Source organism: Toxorhynchites rutilus, chromosome 3 (genome assembly GCF_029784135.1).
Source record: "Toxorhynchites rutilus septentrionalis strain SRP chromosome 3, ASM2978413v1, whole genome shotgun sequence".
Classification (NCBI taxonomy): Eukaryota; Metazoa; Arthropoda; class Insecta; order Diptera; family Culicidae; genus Toxorhynchites; species Toxorhynchites rutilus.
In genome coordinates, this window is record NC_073746.1 from 178,849,194 (window position 1) to 178,870,010 (window position 20,817).

At 39.0% G+C, this 20,817-nt stretch overlaps 1 protein-coding gene across 12 annotated transcripts in view; it reads right to left on the reverse strand.

The window, feature by feature from the left end:
• Nucleotides 1–5,342: 5,342 nt before the first annotated feature.
• LOC129780044 (dual oxidase) overlaps nt 5,343–20,817 on the reverse strand; it is a 172,530-nt gene continuing 157,055 nt past the window's right edge. For all 12 annotated transcript variants that reach the window (XM_055787918.1, XM_055787921.1, XM_055787920.1 and 9 more), the window contains exons 8-15: nt 13,960–14,929; nt 13,693–13,896; nt 13,323–13,632; nt 13,146–13,269; nt 12,832–13,082; nt 6,574–7,406; nt 6,376–6,504; nt 5,343–6,313 (exon numbers count right to left, since the gene is read on the reverse strand). In XM_055787918.1, coding sequence (XP_055643893.1) covers nt 6,185–6,313; nt 6,376–6,504; nt 6,574–7,406; nt 12,832–13,082; nt 13,146–13,269; nt 13,323–13,632; nt 13,693–13,896; nt 13,960–14,929 — 2,950 coding nt within the window. In that variant the 3' untranslated portion in view covers nt 5,343–6,184. The remainder of the gene's footprint in view (nt 6,314–6,375; nt 6,505–6,573; nt 7,407–12,831; nt 13,083–13,145; nt 13,270–13,322; nt 13,633–13,692; nt 13,897–13,959; nt 14,930–20,817) is intronic.

Genomic DNA, 20,817 nt, shown 5'->3' on the forward strand with positions numbered 1-20,817 from the left:
ACTCTCAAGGAAAAACGAATCACAGCGGAATCAATAATCTATAATCAAACGACGCATAAAATAACATCTGAAGAAATGTAGGGTAAATGATCTTGGTTTGTCCAGTCGAAAATATGATCATGGTTTGCCCACTTTTTTGAATGCTCTAATTCAGCGCTCCTGTGTCAAATAAGGCCTTCGAATGTTTCGAAACATATAAAAGAAATTGCCTTTTTCATGATTTATAGTAGTTTGATAGTATATTTTTACGAAATCATATGTTTTAAAGGATTATAAAATACACCTTCTATTTGTGTCAATGCGCCCCTCATTCGAGCTAACTTTTAATCGATCACCAGATGATTATTTGGCACGTATTCAGACCTTTTCTGGATTATAACACTTATAAATATTGTAAACATCATGCTTGCTCACCATTTGTATCGGATTTACATAGCTAAACCATTAAATTAACGCATTTTGATAAACTCAATTCTGAACATGAGTTGTCCAATTCAATAATGTTGTTTTGTCCACATGATTTCTATGGCAACCGCTTGACGCGCTGCAGTTCGTTTATGTTTGTTTATGGTGTGCTTCGCGCATAGCAGAAGTATGGTTTTTCTGTGTTGATTGTGTTGAGGTGAACACTTCTAAAATGCCCAAGAAAAGGCAATATTCTGAAGAAAGCCTAAATTATGAATGAATCAATATGATGACAGTAAACTCAAGCAATGAGAAATGCAACATCTAATTGTGAATTCGAATGTTTTCATTCAAAAATGGAGATTTCTAAAACCGGACAAACCATGATCATTTTTTTGGGCAAACCATGATCAGAGGTGGTCAAACCATGATCATAATTCTTCTTTAAGGAAAATCGTTAAAAAACATAATAATTTGAATAATTTCAACACCTTATGGTAGTATTAGGTAGTATTAGAGACTTGGGGCTTTTCAACAAACCCAAACTCGTATCGATTATGTGTGATTTTCATGAAGAAAAATCGATTTGCATTTACTAGTTGCGTAAAAACACCCCAAATTGGACAAACCAAGATCATTTACCCTAATTCGCCTGCAGAAAATCTCCGAAAAACGAGTGTCTATGGAGAAGAGTTTTCCTGAAGACTTCTTAAATGATTTTGCACAATTGAAAACTGTTTTAATTGAAGCTAATCGAGGTACTATTAAAAAAAAACAGTGTCGAAAGCATTCGAAAAAAACAACCAATGGGTTTAGGCATACTTATTTACTGAACTTTGGCTGCGAGATACTAGTTAAGATATTGAAACGATAATTAGAACAAAGAATTTTTTTTTGAATACTTAAAATGCTCCAATTTGAAGAAAATATCTTCAATGCGGCTAATTCCATAAAACGTAGAATTGTCAAGCTTAATTCCAAATATAGAGCAGGAAGTTTCCTCTTGGTCGTGGTACAGAATATGTAGTCCAACCCCTGATTCAAAACCTTCTTGTAAAAAAACAAATGTCGTAATAATATATGCTGATTATCTGTACCCCCACTCCCCTCACCGTGGACAAGCGTGGACATTTTCGTAACACCCCCCCCCTTAAAGTTGTCCACGTGGTATGTGGATAGCCCCTAAATCAAATGTCTTCAAAATGAATACATATCTTCAATCCTGGCATCTCTGGACTTGCTGTCTATCTATGGACGCCAGAATGTGGGCAAACATGATGAAATATTTCATCGTATACTTCTACGTATAACACATTGTATAACTCATTGTTTCCAATATATTACTTTTGTCGATTATAGAAAATTCAATGATTTTATTATTTTTTTGTGTACTCAGTAAACAACATACTGCTTGCCATATAATTACTAAGTCTGTTAACCATACACGCAAATATTAGGAATTTTTCGGATATTTATTAGGAAAGATTGCAATTAGGCATAATAGCGTAACAACACTAACTCTGGCGCATTCAACCAGCTTGAGATCCTACCATCATTTTTGTCATTCGTTTCCAACGCATCTGAATACAAAAAAATAGAGGTAGGTTTCATCTGTGATACGACAGCAAGGATGGTGTAGGACTTGTTGTTGACTTAATAGTCATTTGTTTGAAATTGCATCAATGAATGAATATTTTGAAAAATCTCTGAAAAGTTATTTTTTTCATGCATATTCTGCGGATGCATTCCGAGGTGAAACATTTTGCACTTCCGTTCAACTAGATAGGAAAATAGAAACGGGATTAGCCAGAGCGAGCATATTTGACTCATAGAAACATCATAATAGATTTAGATTTTCTGATTTCAATAGATTATTTTCAAAGTAATTTTTGAGCTATTGAAAACAAATTTTAGATACGTGTGTAAAATATATCAGGTCTATACCATTCATCTTTCGAATGAAATGTTTGTCATACCACCTCCCTCAACCGGAAAAGAGATACACTGCGTTTCATAACTATAGAACCACTCATTTTTTCTGAGTTTCCAGAGATATGTAAGAAGTCGGTTTAATTGAAGTATATAGTGTAGGATATAATAACTAACTTCATTTTAAAGACTGGCCATTTGAACTTTATTGGTGTGTTCAGGCGCAAAACAATAAAAAAAACTTTACAAAATTATCGCCAATTTCACATGAATCACAATAAGTTTCTAATTCGTTCCAACCATGCCATAACCTTCCGGATTTTATGAATTGATGCCAAATTACCCAATTATCACGATGTTTTTGATGTAAAAACAGCAGTAAATGACTCTGAAGTACTTCGTTGTACTTTTGATTGTTCATTCGTGTTAATGGTAAGCTACCTAAACCAAGCCTGTTTGAGAAAATTCTCCCCAAACCATACAAAACCCAACTCCAACGAGTGACGTGAGATAGCAAAGTTTGTTACTTTATTCTGGAAGCCACTTTACTTAAGAGCTTCTATTTGACACCCGGGTCGAAAACAAATGAGGACACGACTTCAAATTACGCCATTCGCCTATGGGAATGCAGTGATTTGAGCCATCTCACGTTATTCGCCGTGCGGAATAAAGGGGATAGGGGTAGTGGGGCCAAATTGGTCACCTGCTTGTTTGGTAGTATAACTATTGACTATAAATGCCATATTGATAGTCACCTTATGTTTGAATAATTTAATGACTTTTGAGTCACCCTGTACATCAGCCACGACCAGGATTTGAAGAGAGCGTGGATGAAAGTAAGTAAGCAAGATTGAACAAGTGTTGCACAGGATTTGATGGGTAGCTTTAAGTCCAAGGAGTTTAGCCTAGGAGAGGAGGTTGAATAAACCAAGTTTGCAAATACATTGCTAATATTTGTTTATTTATTCCCTGAAAAATATCCGACTTAAAGCTTGTCCACTTAAATTTCGGACACCGAGATGATGTCAGTAAAACAAAAATTCAAGTAATACAACAAAACCGATTGTTTATTTCAGTAAAATAGACTTATATCTAAAACAAGGAAAGCTTACTTCGATGTTAATTACGTTGTCTGTAAAATTCACGAACTTTCTTGGAACATCTGCCATTAGGTTTCGTACAGTATTCTCAGATATGCTGGCGGCGGCGATTTTCCATCTCCTCTTGAAATCATTTATGCCACTCGCTTTCTTCTTAGTTTCGAATAGTTTTCGCTTAATCAGAGCTCAGTACTTTTCCACTGGGCCTTCTGGACAATTCGGTGGATTTGCTGTTTTGGCAAATATTTGACATCATGTGCATTATAACATTCCAGGATGGATTTTGCATAGTGACAAGAGGCCAAATCTGGCCAAAACAACGCTGGAGAGTCGTGGCTTCTTATAAATGGTAGCAACCGCTTCTGGAGACATTCCTTCTCGTAGACATCTTTGTTGATAGTGCCGGTAGAGATGAAAGATTTGGATTTTCGGCCACAACTGCATATGGCCTGCCAAACCAAGTACTTTTTGGGTAATTTAGACTGCTTCTTGGTCCGGAAACACTCGGCTACGGCATTCCATCGCATTGCAGTATAGAAAGCGAAACCCGGAAGCTGTTTGAAGTCTTCGAGAACATAAGTTTCATCGTCCATTATGGTGCATGAACATTTTTGCAAAAACTGGGTGTAGAGCACCTTAGCACGGCTTTTTGCGATTGGGCACCTTTTTCATTTTGTACGCCTTCAGTCCATGCCTCTGCTTCCCTTTTTCACACATGATTTTGATTTTCCTTTTGAGCCATATTTCTAACTGAAAGGTTGGGATGTTTCTCAATAATGGCAACCACCTTTCGGTCCATCTGTCGGGAGCATACTTTTCGATTTGTTCCGCCTCTAACCTTCCGATCCACAGTTAAGCGCTGGTCAAACGATTTGCACACACTAAACACGGTACTCTTCGGCAGTTTTAGCATTTTGGCGAGATCGCGTACCGACAGTGTTGGATTTTGCTGCCGTTCGCGCAAAATGCCTTTGCTGCCGTTCGCGCAAAATGCCTTTGCGTACTTCCACTTGACGTCATTTTACTAAATTGAAGAAGAATGTAAACATGTTGGATATCGAAATAAAGAGGAGGGTTTTTCATATTTCATTGATTAGTGAAATATTTCATAAACTACACTGAAAGAAAAGTGTCCGAAATTTAACGTGGACAGGCTTGAATTCTGAATTGAATGAATTCTTGGTGATTATTTTTGTCTGTTGCATTTTTCGAGTACGGTCTTCATAGCGGGCTGCCTGCGCGACGGACAGAGTGTAGAGCGATCTTACTTGACGGTGGAGGAGAAGATAGCAGTTTGGGAGCAGAAGTAGTGCTGCCCTCTCCTCAATTCGAGTGCACACAAGTTGACATAGTCGTATCAAATCTACGGCTAACGCGTGGTTATCTCTTTTCAGTAATAAAAGTGGACATGATAGCCATCCAGGACAGGATTATGCCAACCAAAAAACACCCAACACCCACAGGTTGATGACATTTGCCACCAGCCTTGCCGAATATAGAGAGCACATATAGAGTATGGGAAACGGTCTAGAAATGTTTTACGACAAGGACAACCGATGAGTTACCGTCATCGATGTCGCAAAAAAAAGAGAAGAACACGGTCGCACAAAAATTTACAAATACCGACTGTTGAGCATTAAGCTCATAAGATCTGTGGGGGCTAAGGGAGGTCCCAAGAACTGTGGTGCTCTCTGGTGCTGGAATAGTCTAGAAGACGCTGCTGGAAACGCATAACATTGCTAAATATGGACAAGGAACTGTAATCGGAAATTCTAGTCTAGCTCCCCTTTTTTCATTACCAGTTCATATTTTCCGGCTAAACTTGTATAGTTAAGACTCATAACTCTACGAAAATGCATAAAAAATGTGTAGGGAAATTCGAAAGATTGCTACGAATCATGAGCAGTATTCCTATATGTATTTTTTTTATTTCCGATAATAAATACAGGCAGTTTATCAAAACTATTTACAATTTCTATCAACAGTGTCACTGATTTTTTATTACACTTCTAGATGGATAAAATGAACAACATTGTAGTCTTCCTGGACAGAAAAATAGCACTGAGAAAAGGCGTTACGCACAGTGTGTTATGGAAGCAGTTTATGGTGGGGTTCTAAAGTAACAGTATTATTATAGTTTCAACGAGCCAGAGAGAAAGGTAAGTATAATACTCGATAAAGCAGATTTGTCTTAAACCTACATGCTTTTATTGCTTCTTGAAATCGGGCAGTTTATCTTCGGTATGTAAAGCTAGGCTTCTCTCAATCGCAATTACCACGTTATGTCGCTTTGTTCTAAGTCAACGAGAAGATTAATTTTGCACAATGATATTGTTATCAGATGATCTAACGATAATATCACTCTTGTTTTCATTATGAGAGTTGTACGAGGCGTTGGATAACGGTTTAATGGTTTTGTTTTCAATGTAAATGTACAACTGCTCTTCACTTGGTTTACGATGAATTTCTTGCTAACTTGTTTTTCGCTTAGACAAAAATAATAAATACGCTTCGAGGCCTTTGAGACACTTCAGCTAATACTTCATCTATGATACAGACACGAATCGACATTCACATTCAAATTCACAGTGACATTTGGGCTTAACAAATATCAGATATGGTTATCCTAGTGATACATCGCTTCACTTTTCTAGATTAACAATACACAGGTTTTATAATGAATAGATAAAAAGAAACCTAAATGAGCAAAACAGGAAGAAGAGCCCGCGCGAATGCCGCCCTCGGCTTGTTTAGCCAAAGTTTTCGAAATGATGAATGAAATATGGCAACTTTCTACCCTTGTTCACTTCGTCGCATGCCGACATTACGCTTTTGGTGAGCGGACGGGGCCCACACGAGAACACCCCTATTTTCGAAACCTGAAACGATTTGTCGAATTAATGAAATGATGCTTGAGAGAACCCTAGTTTGTGCAACTTACATAGGAGTGTTTCTTTTGTACAAATTTAAGAAAACTAGACATATCGGGTCTACCGAAGTGGTTCACTGCCTTCAGACCAGTAAACATGGATGTTTTTGACAAGCGCTGGAAGTGGTTCTCGCAAATATACTGCAAACAAGGGAGAGAAGATAGAACAACATTAAGTGTATGTCAATGAAGTATGTTATCGTAACTCACCAGCATCGTTGTTCGCAGATCAAACTTATGGAAGAATTGGGTGATGAAGATATGAATTTCAAGTACGTTTGTCACGTCCTTCTTCTCCACATCTCGCAGGACGTCAATAAACCATTCGAAATGTTTATGCGACGGGCAGATCCACAGGAAGTAAACTTTTTTGCAGGCCACTCCCGAATATCGATTGGTGCTCGTACCGAACACAAGATCATTCAAAATGGAAGCATATGGTGTTACTCCGATGCCTCCGCCGACCATAACGGCGACCTCGAATTTATACCAATCCTGGTTGCCGCCACCGAATGGTCCCTCGATTCGAATTTTGGGTTGATCATCCGGATTGTAATTGCAGGGATCGAAGTAGTTGCGAAGCTTCCAAGTCCACGGCCCCTGTGCTTTGATATGACAGCTGAGGAAGTTTTCGTGCGGGGCCGAAGTTAGCGTGAAGCTATGCATTTCTTCGGGTCGGATCTCAGTGCACGAGAGTCGCACCCACTGTCCCGAAAGGTACTTGAGATTCGGGGGACGGTAGAACTTTATTTTGATGACATCCGATGGGAGCAGATCGGTCTCGATAACATCCAGTGCCATATATTTTGTGCGTAATGAAACAATCTTGTCGAGCGTGTAGATAATGCCTGGTCCAATGAAGAAAAGCCAAAAACGGGGAGCTCCGGTGAGACGTGCAAGACCATGGATGAGGCACAGCGCGTAGAGCAGAATGTACAGCGAGTGGGCGTTCCAGAAGAATTTGTACGCCTTTTTGCGGATGGTCGGATGCGCGAAAGCGAAGATTATGCACATGATGATGAAGAGCAGCACTCCCGTGACGCCTGCAAAATGAAAATTAGTGATGAATAGGTAGTAGTTTGGCAGAATACCGGATTCCGGATATCCGGCAAGCTTCGAGGCCGAATATTCGGCTCTTTATTTACTAACACGAAACAGGGAAAAACTGCATGTGTGCACGAAGCAAATAAAGGATCACATTTTAGGAAGAAATAAAAACTTTTTTACATAAAAATAATGAACGATAATTAAATCAAAAATGTCTAGAATGAATATTTTTTAATAGAGTAAGGTAAATGATCTTGGTTTGTCCGATTTGAGGGGGGTTTTACGCAACTAGTAAATGCAAATCGATTTTCATGCAAATCACATATAATGCAAATCACATATAATCGATACGAGTTTCGGTTTGTCAAAAATCCCCAAGTCTCTAGTTGCTAATACTACCATATTGGCGTTGAAATTGTTCAAAAATTGAAATTATTCAAATTTGTATGGTTTTTAACGATTTTTCTCAAAGAGGAATTATGATCATGGTTTGACCAAAAAAGGATCATGGCATAGAAATCGCCATTTTTGAATGAAAACATTCGAATTCTCAATTAGATGTTGCTTTTATCATTGCTTGAGTTTACTGTCATCATATTGATCCATCCATTATTTAGGCTTTCTTCAGAATATTGCCTTTTCTTGGGCATTTTAAAATGTTCACCACACACTCAACACAGAGAAACTTTATTTCTGCTATGCGCGAAGGACACAATAAACAAACTGCAGCGCGCCAAGCGGTTGCCATAGAAATCATGTGGACAAAACAACATTATTGAATTAGACAATTCATGATCAGAATTGAGTTCATCAAAATGCGTTAATTCAATGGTTTAGCTAAGTAAATCTAATACAAATGGTGTGCAAGAATGATGTTTACAATATTTGTAAGTGTTATAATCCAGAAAAGGTCTGAATACATGCGAAAAAATCATCTGGTGATCAATTTAAAGTTAGCTCGAATGAGGGGCGCATTGACATCAATAGATGGTGTATTTTATAATCCTTTAAAACATTTGATTCCGTAAAAATATACTATAAAACTACTGTAAATCATGAAAAAGACAATTTTATTTATATATTTTGATACATTCGAATACCCGATTTGACAAAAGTGTGCTGAATTAGAGCATTCAAAGAAGTGGACAAACCATGATCATATTTTCGACTGGACAAGCCAAAATCATTTACCTTATCAAGTTTTCTGCAAGGAATCTTAAATAGATCTATTTTTCTGAAAAGTACTTTCTATTACAATAATGAGATTTTTGTGGATATATTGAAATAATTTTAATACTGTTCGAGTAAGTATCGTCATCCGGGGGATCACCGGTGTGGAATTGATCAAAAATACTACTGAAAAGAAACTTAAATTTTCGGAGGAATTATGCAATTAAATTTAAAACTATTTTTATATGAAATTTTCAATAATCACATGAAGGTCAATGGTTCCCAACGAATCTCTTATTAATTGACATAAAAATTATTATTTTCCTGAATAACATTTTCGTTTCCATTTCTAAGCATGACATAGAAATATATTTTCAACACAACAAAACGATATTTATAGATGCTAAACTATTAATTCACACCCAGTCGATACTCCACGAGTTGAAACAGCAATAAAAAAGTTTTAAACACTTTTGAAACAAGTGTGAGCAATCAATTTAAATCAACAAAAAATCACCATGAAAAACAGCAATTTTTGTTACAAGACGACCTGAATTTCATTCGAGTCAACCCTGCATCAAAAAATCCACTAATCTAACAGTACCACTATATTAATCAGCTTCAAAAATAACCATGCTATGTGTTCACATTTCCATGCTTCGGAGAATCGTTGAGTGTTGTTTAAACCAAGATAAAATGTTTTATTTTCGTTCAAAATGACTCAAACTTACAAAAAACGATTGGGTGCAAGGACTGATCTCAATTATTCATCCGAAACATTTGAAAAGACGATTCCAGCAGGCCGACTCAAGCCTATACGACCTTATTGACGTAACCTGGATATGTTTCGGGTCAAGTTTCCGAGGGAAGTGACCTATTTATGACCAACACCAAATTCCATCATGCGCCATATCGAACTTCTTGATTTGTCAAAAGTGGTGCATACATTTCAAGGGTTTTTAGCCACATTAGAAAGAGAACAACCTGCATGATATCCAGATGACCTGCGAATGAAACTTTGAATATATGATATATGAGAAAGGCACGACTACACCTTTAGGTGAATCGAACTAGAATTTTGAATCCTTAAACCCTTGAATAACCAATAAATGACCGTAGGCGAAGAAATTAGTGAATTCTTTTCGTGAAAATTAAACTACAAAATGATGAAAAATAGATTGATCAAATTCACCCCAGAGCTATGTTTTAAAATATATCAATATCAAAATCAATTACCGTTCTGAATCATATTTCGGACAACATCAAATTTCGGACACTTTGTTCTAATATCTTGAAATGCTTAACGCGCTGATGATATAACTATAAAGTTAATATCACAATTGCTTCTTTAGAGTAATCCCTTGGTTTCACTATCATTTCATTTGAGAATTACTTTTGAATAATTACATAGTAGGAACAAATCCAACAGCACTACTCATTATGCGTTTGACGTTTGCTTAGCGTGAGCACGTAGAATTTACCCCTTCCATTTATTTATTTATTTATATTTATTTGTTTCATGGATAGCATAAGATTTTGCATCTTGTAAATTGCTACATAGCATACGGCTTGTTACTACTGACATAACATAAAAAAATAACAATAATACAATTCAGTTATTAAGAAAACAAAACAAAAATTAAACTATAACAATTATTAAAATTAATTCAGGTATTCTTTGCATTGCTTCTTGAATGTTGTAAATGATGTTTGATTTCTCATATAATTGGGAAGAGAATTCCAAAGACAAACACCTCTTACAAATAATGTTTTCCCATATAATGCAGTGGTGTGTGTCGGTAAACATATTTATTTAGTCTGTCACATCTGAAAGGCGCCAATTTCTCATAAAAATATGTAGGGCATTTAGTAGTGATTATTTTATGAATCGAAAGACAAGAACGAGCGTTGATAAAGTTGTGGAATGAGTAGCCCAAAAGTTCGCTTTGTAAATGAGAAACGCTGTCCAGGCGGCTGAGATTCAAAACGAAACGAACACAAGTATTAAGTGTTACCCCTAGCCTGTCCAAAGTTGGCACATTAACCGAAATCAAAAGAAAGTCACACGATATGAAGTATGATAAAATGAAACTTTTAAAAAGCCTAAGCTTAGTATCTTTATTCAAGCAATAACTCTTTGATTTGAAACATCGCAAAGTAGCGTAAATCTTGCCACATTGGGACAAAACAAATTTATCCCATTGGAAATCGTTCTGAATTGTGAATCCTAGACAAGTGGTATTATTGACTAAACTTATTGTGTCGATCCCAATTTTCAAAATCGGAGGTTCATTATCACTACCACGTTTAATGAACAAAGCTTGTGATTTTTGTGCATTGAGCTTCAAAAAATTAGAGTCTGCCCAAGTTTTTATACAATCTAAATCACCGTTCACTAGTCTACAAATAGTCTCGTTGTTCATACCATTAAAATTCATATATAGTTGAACATCATCTGCGAAAAGGTGTATCGAACAAAATTTCAAGATTGACGGAAGATCATTAATATAGAGACTAAAAAGAATTGGACCTAGAACCGACCCCTGAGGCACACCCGAAGTAACTGGTAGGAAATTTGAGAGAATTCCATTTGACCAGACTGCATTCTTACGATCACGTAAGTATGATTCAATAAGTTTAACGGCATCAGTATTGAAATTAAAAAGCAATTTAAGCATATTGCACAGCTGATTATGAGAAATCGTATCAAAAGCTTTAGAGAAATCTAAAAAAATCATGACCACTTTGCCACCACTGCTGTCGATAGCAGCACATCATCATAAATTTTTAGCATAGCCGTTTTGGTACTATGACCAGCACGATAACCAGACTGAAAAGATGATATTGAACTATGCTCATGCAAATAAGAGCACATTTGAATTTTAAGAATTCTTTCGAAGCTTTTCGATATCGCGCATAAAATACTTATGGGTCGTAAGTTGTCCAATGAATCTATGTTGTTTTTCTTTTTCAAAGGTATTATTTTGGAGTATTTCCTACTTAGGGATATTTGGAATGGATAATGGTATTGATGAACATGTATGTTAATGGATCAAGTAAAACAGGAAGGATTAATTTTACAAATTTTATAGGAAGGTCGTCTAGATCCACAGCATTTGACGAAACTTCATTAATAGAATTTATAATATCGTAGTCATGAATACATCGGAAGCGAAAACTATCGTCCAAACCAGAATCAGGCATTTGATGGAATGAATTAGTAATTTCATTAGAAAAAAAATTGTGAAAGTTACCATTCATTTCATTGACATCGAAATTTATATCGTTTCGCATTGATCGGCTAGAAAATCCTAATGCCCGAAACTTTTTCCAAAACTCATTAGGTGACAAGCTAGCAGATAGTTGAGTGTTGTAATAGTTACGTTTTGCTTGAACCACTAACAGATTCGTTGAATTTCTCAATTGTAAAAAAAGTAAAATCATTTTGGTTTCTAGAAATTTTCCATTGTTTGTACGCTAGATCACGATCAATCATAGCCTTTTGAATTTAGGTATTAAACCAGGGGTATGGCGAGCTTTATGCCTGATTTTCCAATAGGAACACACCTGCCATGCAATGATTTCAGGAAATGATTGAATAAATCCTCGATACATTTGTTTAGTTCCATGTGGGATCTCATTGAGCAACTACGAATCGTAGAAAGTCTGGGCTAGACAAAAGATAGTCTGGATGTCTGGATAATCCATAAAAGTCTGGAAGATTCCAGGTAAATCTGGAAGATTGACAACGCTGGTACGGGAATACGGAATATGGAGATGGAGGATGAACCACGAACTGGCAACCAATCCGGTGGAAGCAAGAAAAAGAGGAGCCCAACGAGCGAGGTGGTTGGACCAGGAGGAGCATGACTTGACATGAATCAGTACGGCCGGGAGTTGGAGAACTGCAGCCATGGATCGGGTTTATTGGCGAAACATTGTGAAGAAGATCTAACCCCTCAATTGGATGTAGCATCATTATAAATAAATAAAAAATCATCTGAACCGATCTAGTAGTTCAAAAGTTATGTAGTTTTAAAAAGCGTCATTTTTGGAAACAAAAAAGGGAAAAAAAGAATTTGTCGGACCACCCCAAAATGGAAATGGGAATGAAAAAAATTAAAAATGCGGGTCTAATGTTTTGTAAATATGAACACAACTACCACTTTTCACGAAAATCGGAGAATCACTATCTCGTTCTGGTATAGAATGGCTGTTAGCATACAAACACACAATTGAATAACCACAAACCTGTCACAGTTTGGAAAAGCCAGTAGGTGATATCCGGCCGATAATCCGATGTGAAGTGCACTTCTTTTGTAAGACATTTTAGATTTTCGATCGACTGCGTTGAGACATGATAAAAGTTCACGATGTGACCCACGGTGTGTAATAGCGAGAAAAACAAGGCTGTACAAGCCGCAATCTTGTGGAACTGAATGTGCGAGTCCAGTGGAATGTATTGTTGAATGGGAAATTCCTTGAGCTTCGTGATTAGGTTTCTGTAAAGATAATATTATTAATAATGGCTTGTTTGTTTCCCAATGAATGAAGCAAAAAGTCACCTCGACATTGTAAGAAGAAGCAATGAATAACAGAACGACAGAGAAGCAGCAGATCCACGTGTTATCGCTATACCAACTCCCATAATGTGTCTTAAATCCGTGTGCTCGGCCATAAAAGAATAGTCTGCGAAAACTCAATTAGTATTTGAACACATTCAAACGGTATTACATTCTTACGGATAAATCTTTCCACAAACAACACTATTGTTATTACGTAAAACAGAAACAGATAGAAAATGTTCTGTCTATTTTCCTCCAGGAAAGTTGTATAACTATCAATTTTCTCCTGAACCCAATTGCGTCGTGTATCGGAGGGCGGCTCAATGTGGAAGGACGTCATGCGAGCGACATTTGTCGAGGTATCCAAAAAGTTTTGTTTTGCCCCCTTGCAATCCAGTCCGATGGCAACGAAATCTCCCTTGTATTCTTTCATCATTAGTTTAAAATCCTGGTAGGTTAGATGATTCTTGTGCTCCAAACCGACATCCTAAAAATATGACAATTCACGTTCGTTTCTCGTATAAATAAAGCACGACATAATACAAACCTGAAACATTCCGTCGATCAGTTCCTTCACCTGATCATCCGTTACACTAGTGGTTCGGGCTATCTCAACCAACGAACGCATCATTTCGCTGAGTTCACCCTTATCGATCACTCCGTTCCTATCGTTATCGCACATGTCGAAAATGATTCTCAGCTTATCATCCGTTTTACCGCGCGAGAATAGTACCACGGTCTCCAAAAATTCCTAAAAACATGCAAGTGACTGTAGTTCTTAATTTATTATCAATAAATATTTTCAAAATCGAACCTGAAAGGAAATTCTCCCATCTTGATCCTTGTCGACAATGTTGAACATCTTCCGCACGAACATATCGTCCGGCTTCATACCTAGGGCCGCAGCGAACTCCGATTTCGATAGGCTCGTTCTCATCACGGTCATCACTTCCCCATCTGCAGAAGCATCAGATCTTCTCCGTCGCTCACCAGGTCTCAGCCCGAAAGTCAACGCGTAAGCCTCCCGGAAGAAATGTTCCAGCCTCTTCTGTCTGCGCTCACGAGTTTCAGCCTTCGCGAGCATCAGATCCCTTTGGATCTCCACAAAACTCATGTCCTTCTTATGGAGCAGCAGAAAGTCCTCGAGCTTTTTCACGAACTTCCTCCGAGCCGTGTTTGATTCGAGCTCCAGCACAAGATCGTGATCATTCGGAACACGTAGCAGCACATAAGGTTTCTTCTTTTTGTAGTTTTCTTGCGATTGTTCGACAGTTACGACGTCCACGTTCTTCAAATTGAACGTTCTGAGCTTTTCACCTTTACGATCAACCGTATAGATCGCGGCCTCGGGCCCGAATTTCACCGTCACCAGACGCTTATGATTCGCGTGAAGCCATTCTCTCGCCATCATCTTTTCAACTGAACCCTTGCTATTGCCATTGGACTTCAGAGCTTCCTGTCTAATTTTCAATTTCCTCCTGCGACTGTTCTGAAGCTTAATCACGCAATAGCCCACACCAGCGCACAGTATTGGTACAAAGCCGAGAAAAACACAAGAGTAGATGTATGCCAGCTCCGATCCCGAGAAGTAATCGTAACCTTCCAAGTGGTTGCACGGTTCCAGCATTGTGGCATTCAACTGCTCCGGCTGTGGACATGGGTCGCCTTGGCTCCAGTGGAAGACATCCTTCTGAATTTCGTCCGCACTGATGTCGGTGCTGTTGATTATGATGTCCCACATGGAGATTTTACGCAGTTCGAAGATTTCTTCCTTGGTGAAAATGCTGTGAATTACAAAGTTAGAAGGTTAGTCTAGCGATGGTTGATGTTTTTCAAACTTGTTGAAACTTGTACAACGTTTTCAGTACAAGGAAACAATGTGTAAATTTTTGTTCACGAAACTTGCAAATGGAAGTTCAATAAGTTTTGTCGTTCGATAAGAAAAAGTTGATTCCATGATTTAATGTTCAATAAAGTGTAGTGCCCACTTTTGACGATAAAAGCGTCTCCAGTAGTCAGAATTATACAAAACGGAGTATTTATTTCAAAGAAAACGGATTACACTCTCATCAACTTTCATTAATGGTTCAGGGACGCTATGGCCAGATCTAGTTAGCTGCCATTACAGCAAACACGGAGTCCAAATTATCGTGAAAGAACTGAATCATCTTAACTGTCTCCAATTCCGCCCAAAAGAAATATTTTGGAGATAACAAAGCGGAAGTTGAAGATGTGAAAAAACTTATGTAATTGAGTAGCGAAAACATACAAGTATAAGTCACGTAAACGTAGTATTATAATTTACATAAACGGAAATGTAAGGTGATTCCTTAGAAATACCTATGAATTATTTGTGAAAAATGAAAATTTGTAAATTTATGAAAATCGAACGACTGTCGGAAGTGCGACCAACGTTGTACATAAATGATACTACACCCTAACTAGCGTTGGCAGGAAACATTTCATCTTCGGCAGAAAAAAAAGCTTTTTTGTGTGCTGAAGGTGAAATGAACAAAAAAGGCACCTGTTTCAAGAGTTTTCGAATGTTTGTATGTATGGGGGCAGACCTTTCTTTCTCTGAGACTGAACGTCAGCTTGGAATTGCACCCAAAAAAAATAGTCCAAACAATGCCAAGCAGGAATCGAACCAAGATCAACTGGAATATGTATGACTATTTCACACGACTACGCTCTCCACATCACTACTGGCGCTGTTGCATAAATTCGTGAGAATATCACACCAATGTTTTTATGACAGATAATACCATTAATTCGGATGCAAACCAGAGGAAGTACAACAAAAGGATTTCATCCTTCATCAAGTTCAGGTATTTTTTTTTTGTTTTTCCCAAAATATATTTTTTATTAAGGCACATGTGGCGTTAGCCTGACGGGGCCGGGAGTCAAATATTTTGACATATTTTGTCTTACAACTATGTTAGTAATATGTAACCGATTACTCGCGGTTGGCTCGAGGTTAGTATTACAAGTGTTCTCATAATTGGTATGTTGCAGTCTTCGATGCTCTATACGTGTGCCCGACACGGGCTACTTCCTATTGGGATGCAGCTGACCATTAATCAGCAACGCCCCCTAGTATGTACCCCATATCTAGCGTGGTGCGTCTTTCTCGACTCGAGGAATCCAGGATAGAATGGTCACTAGCCGGCGCAATCATCAGTTCGTGTAGAGTTGTCATGAGCGGTACAACCTTTGGCTCTTGTTGAATGATCAGTGGACTGCACAACCTTTGGCCCGTGCATCTGTAAAGAGTGTGTGTATGTATTGCCGCGACTAAGTAAAAGTTTATCGATCGCTAGGAGGGATATGAAACGGGGACACAACGAAGGAAACATCATTAAACGTTGACATCGGCGTTTCTGAGGAACAGGTATAGATGAAGCAGAAGATCAGGATCCCGGCTACCTAAGATATCCCGGACGGGGATATCCGATTGTCTGCCTTGTGCTCTCAGTGCTCTAGAGAGCTGAGAGCGAGCAGCATGGAACCGGATACACGACCAGACAACATGCTCGATGTCGTGGTAGCCATCGCCACAATCACAAAGATTGTTTGCTGCGAGCCCAATGCGATAGAGATGCGCGTTTAGGTTGTAGTGATTGGACATAAGCCGAGATATCACGCGAATGAAATCACGACCTACATTCAATCCCTTGAACCATGCCCTCGTCGAGACCTTAGGGATAATCGTGTGTAACCAACGACCGAACTCATCACCACTCCACATGCGCTGCCAACTTACGAGCGTATACTGACGAGGAATGTGGAAAAATTCATTATAAGCAATTTGCCTTTCAAAAAGTGTGCTTTCTAAAGCGCCCACCTTAGCTAGCGAGTCCGCTTTCTCATTCCCCGGAATCGAGCAATGAGAGGGAACCCATACTAAGGTAATCTTGAATAATTTTTCGACCAAAACACTCAATAGTTGTCTTATTCTAGTTAGGAAATAAGATGAGCGTTTATCAACCTCCATTGAGCGGATTGCCTCTATTGAGCTGAGACTGTCTGAAAAAATAAAATAGTGGTCGATGGGCAATGTTTCAATGATCCCTAATGCGTAATATATCGCACCCAGTTCAGCGACATACACGGAACAAGGATCTTTGAGTTTGAAAGAGGCACTGGAATTTTCATTGAAGATGCCGAAGCCAGTGGACTCGTTTATGAATGAACCGTCAGTAAAGAACATTTTATCAGATCCAACTTTCCCATATTCTGCCGAAAATATCGGCGGAATAGAATCGGAGCGTAGGTGATCTGGGATTCCATGGATTTTTTGTCGCATGGACAAATCAAAAATGACAGAGGAATTGCAGAAGTATGGGAAGCAAACTTGGTTGGAGATGCCTGGTGAAGGGTGCACGTCGTGGGTAAGGTACTCATGGTATATAGACATAAAACTTGACTGAGGAGTCAGTTGGAGTAGATTTTCGAAGTTATCAATCACCAATGGATTCATGATCTTGCAACGGATGAGAAATCTGTAGGATAATTCTGTGAACCGAAGAGTAAGCGGGGGTACTCCTGCCAAAACTTCGAGACTCATCGTATGTGTCGAATGCAAACACCCCATGGCTATACGCAAGCAACGATATTGTATCCTCTCCAGCTTGAGAATATGAATCCTGGCAGCTGATCGGAAGCAAAAACTGCTATATTCTAACACTGATAATATCGTTGTTTTGTACAACTGAATGAGGTCTCCTGGATGGGCACCCCACCATGTTCCGGTAATTGTTTGGAGGAAATTGATTCTTTGCTGGCATTTCTGTTTCAAATACGCAATGTGTCTCCCCCAGGTACACTTAGAATCAAAATATACACCCAGGTATTTGAAAAACATAGAGTGTTGGATCGTTTTGCCGGATAGGTGAAGCTGGAATTGGGAGGGTTCGTGCTTCCTGGAAAAAACGACCATTTCAGTTTTCTCCGTAGAGAATTCGATACCCAGCTTGAGGGCCCACGTGAACAGATTGTTCATGGTATCTTGCAACGACTTTTGCAGAGCGACGGGATTAGTACCCGTGATGGAAATAACTCCATCGTCTGCAAGTTGTCTCAGCGTGCAGTCTCTAGTTAGACAATCATCCATATCATTGACGTAAAAACTGTACAAGAGGGGGCTTAGGCAGGAGCCTTGCGGTAGGCCCATAAAACTGTAACGAGAAGATTTTGAGTTGCCATGAGAGAAATTCATGTGCTTTTCTGAGAGTAAATTGTACAGGAAATTATTCAGAATTGGTGAAAGTCCACGATTATGAAGCTTCTCTGAGAGAATTTCCATGGAAACTGAATCAAATGCCCCTTTGATATCGAGAAAAACGGAAGCCATTTGTTCTTTGCGAGCAAATGCGATTTGGATTTCAGAAGATAGCAGCGCGAGACAATCATTCGTCCCTTTACCTCGGCGGAAGCCAAACTGCGTATTTGACAGCAAATTGTTCGTTTCGACCCACTTGTCTAAACGAAGTAGAATAATTTTCTCTAACAATTTGCGAATACAGGATAACATTGCAATCGGCCTATACGAGTTGTGATCGCAAGCCGGCTTGTTGGGTTTTCGTATGGCTATCACTCTCACTTGTCTCCAGTCATGCGGGACAATATTCAGCTCCAGAAACTTGTTGAACAAGTTCAGCAAACGCTGTTTTGCCAAGTCGGGAAGATTTTTCAACAAGTTGAATTTAATCTTGTCCGACCCCGGAGCTGAATTGTTACATGAGAGGAGGGCAATTGAGAATTCTACCATCGAAAAATTCTCATAATCGCATTGGAGCGGAATATCGCGTACGACGCTTTGTGCAGGAACAGAATCGGGACAAACCTTCCTTGCAAATTTGAAAATCCAAAGGTCAGAGTATTCCTCGCTTTCATTGGTATGGTTCCAGCCACGCATTCTCCTAGCCGTATTCCAAAGAGTACTCATAGCGGTCTCCCTTGACAAACCATTGACGAATTTCCGCCAATATCCACGCTTTTTTGCTTTAATCAGACCTTTTAGTTTGGCTTCTAGAGCTTGGTATTTCGAAACCATTCCACTAATCCAGTTTTCCTGAATTTTTTGAAAGCGGATGATTTTTCAAGGTAGACCTTTGAACATTCCTTGTCCCACCAAAGTGATGGAGGACGACGTCGGAAAGTGGTAGCCGGTACACGTTTCTTTTGAGCTTGAAGTGCGCTATCGTAAATCAAACTTGATATAAAATTATACTCTTCAAAGGGAGGAAGTTCATGCATCGAAATGATTGCTTCAGATATTAATTCTGCAAATTTTCTCCAGTCAATATTCTTCGTGAGGTCATACGCAATATCGACTGACTCACTAGATTTTGATTCATTGGCGATCGATAAAATTATTGGTAGGTGATCACTACCGTGGGGATCTTGGATTACCTTCCATGTGCAATCCAGGGATAATGAAGAAGAGCAGAGAGATATGTCTAGCATGCTTGCCCGTGCAGGAGGGTTGGCTATCCTAGTTGCTTCCCCAGTATTTAAAACTGTCATGTTGAAGTTGTCGCACAGATCATAAATCAACGTGGCACGGTTGTCATCGTAGAGTGACCCCCATGCTGTTCCATGGGAGTTGAAGTCACCTAAGATTAACCGCGGCTCCGGCAATGCCTCGATAATATCAAAGAACTGATGGCGGCCTACCGTAGTCCTGGGAGGAATATATATCGAAGCAATGCAGAGTTCTTTGCCATTGATTTGTATCTGGCAAGCGACAACTTCAATGCCTGTAATCGATGGGATAGTGACTCTATAGAAGGAGTGACGTTTTTTGATCCCCAATAGTACGCCACCAAACGAGTCATTTCGATCGAGGCGAATAATGTTGAAATCGTGGAAATTCAGCTCGTCGGCTGAAGAAAGCCATGTTTCACAGAGGGAAAATACATCACAGTTAGAACTATGAACTAAAAATTTAAATTGATCTAGTTTAGGGATGATGCTTCTGCAATTCCACTGTATGACAGTGGTCAAATCCTTGACCTCTTGTGCTGAATTAGGCATCGAGGGAAATGAACGCTGCTAAAAAGCCACATTTTTCTTTCAAAAATGTTCTCACAACCGGAAGCCAACATAATACTATGCTTTTAAGAGGATCATTTATATTTAAAGCATTTAAAATGTTATCCACAAGGTCTGAAAGCGCAAGCAGGCCAGGTAGTGGCTGTTGCTTCGACCGCGAAAATGGAACAGACGTGTTCGTTGTTGTTCCGGGAAGTGCTGAGGACCCCTGGTTGGTAGCATGACCACGTAAACCGGGAGGTACTTGCTTCGGCCTATTCTCAGCACGTTCAGTTCGAGGCTTCATTCCAACTTGGGAAGTTTCGGTATTCTTTCTGGGGAGTGATGGAAAAGAAGTAATTTTTCTTTTCCTGATGGCACCCTGCGATGTACCGGAACATCCGGCATTGGGAGCGTCAGCAACAGGCTCGTCGTTCTGCAGAATGGAGTAGGGATTGTCCTGTGTCGTTGGCACGGAACTCTTAAGCATTTCTGCAAAAGTCCGCTTGGAACGTTCCTTTAAGGAACGCTTGAGTTTTTCCCCTCGTTGTTTGTACACCGGGCATTGAATAAGATCATGAGGAGTCCCGCCGCAATGAAGACACTTGTGCTCTTTCGCGCAAGGATTCTCATCATG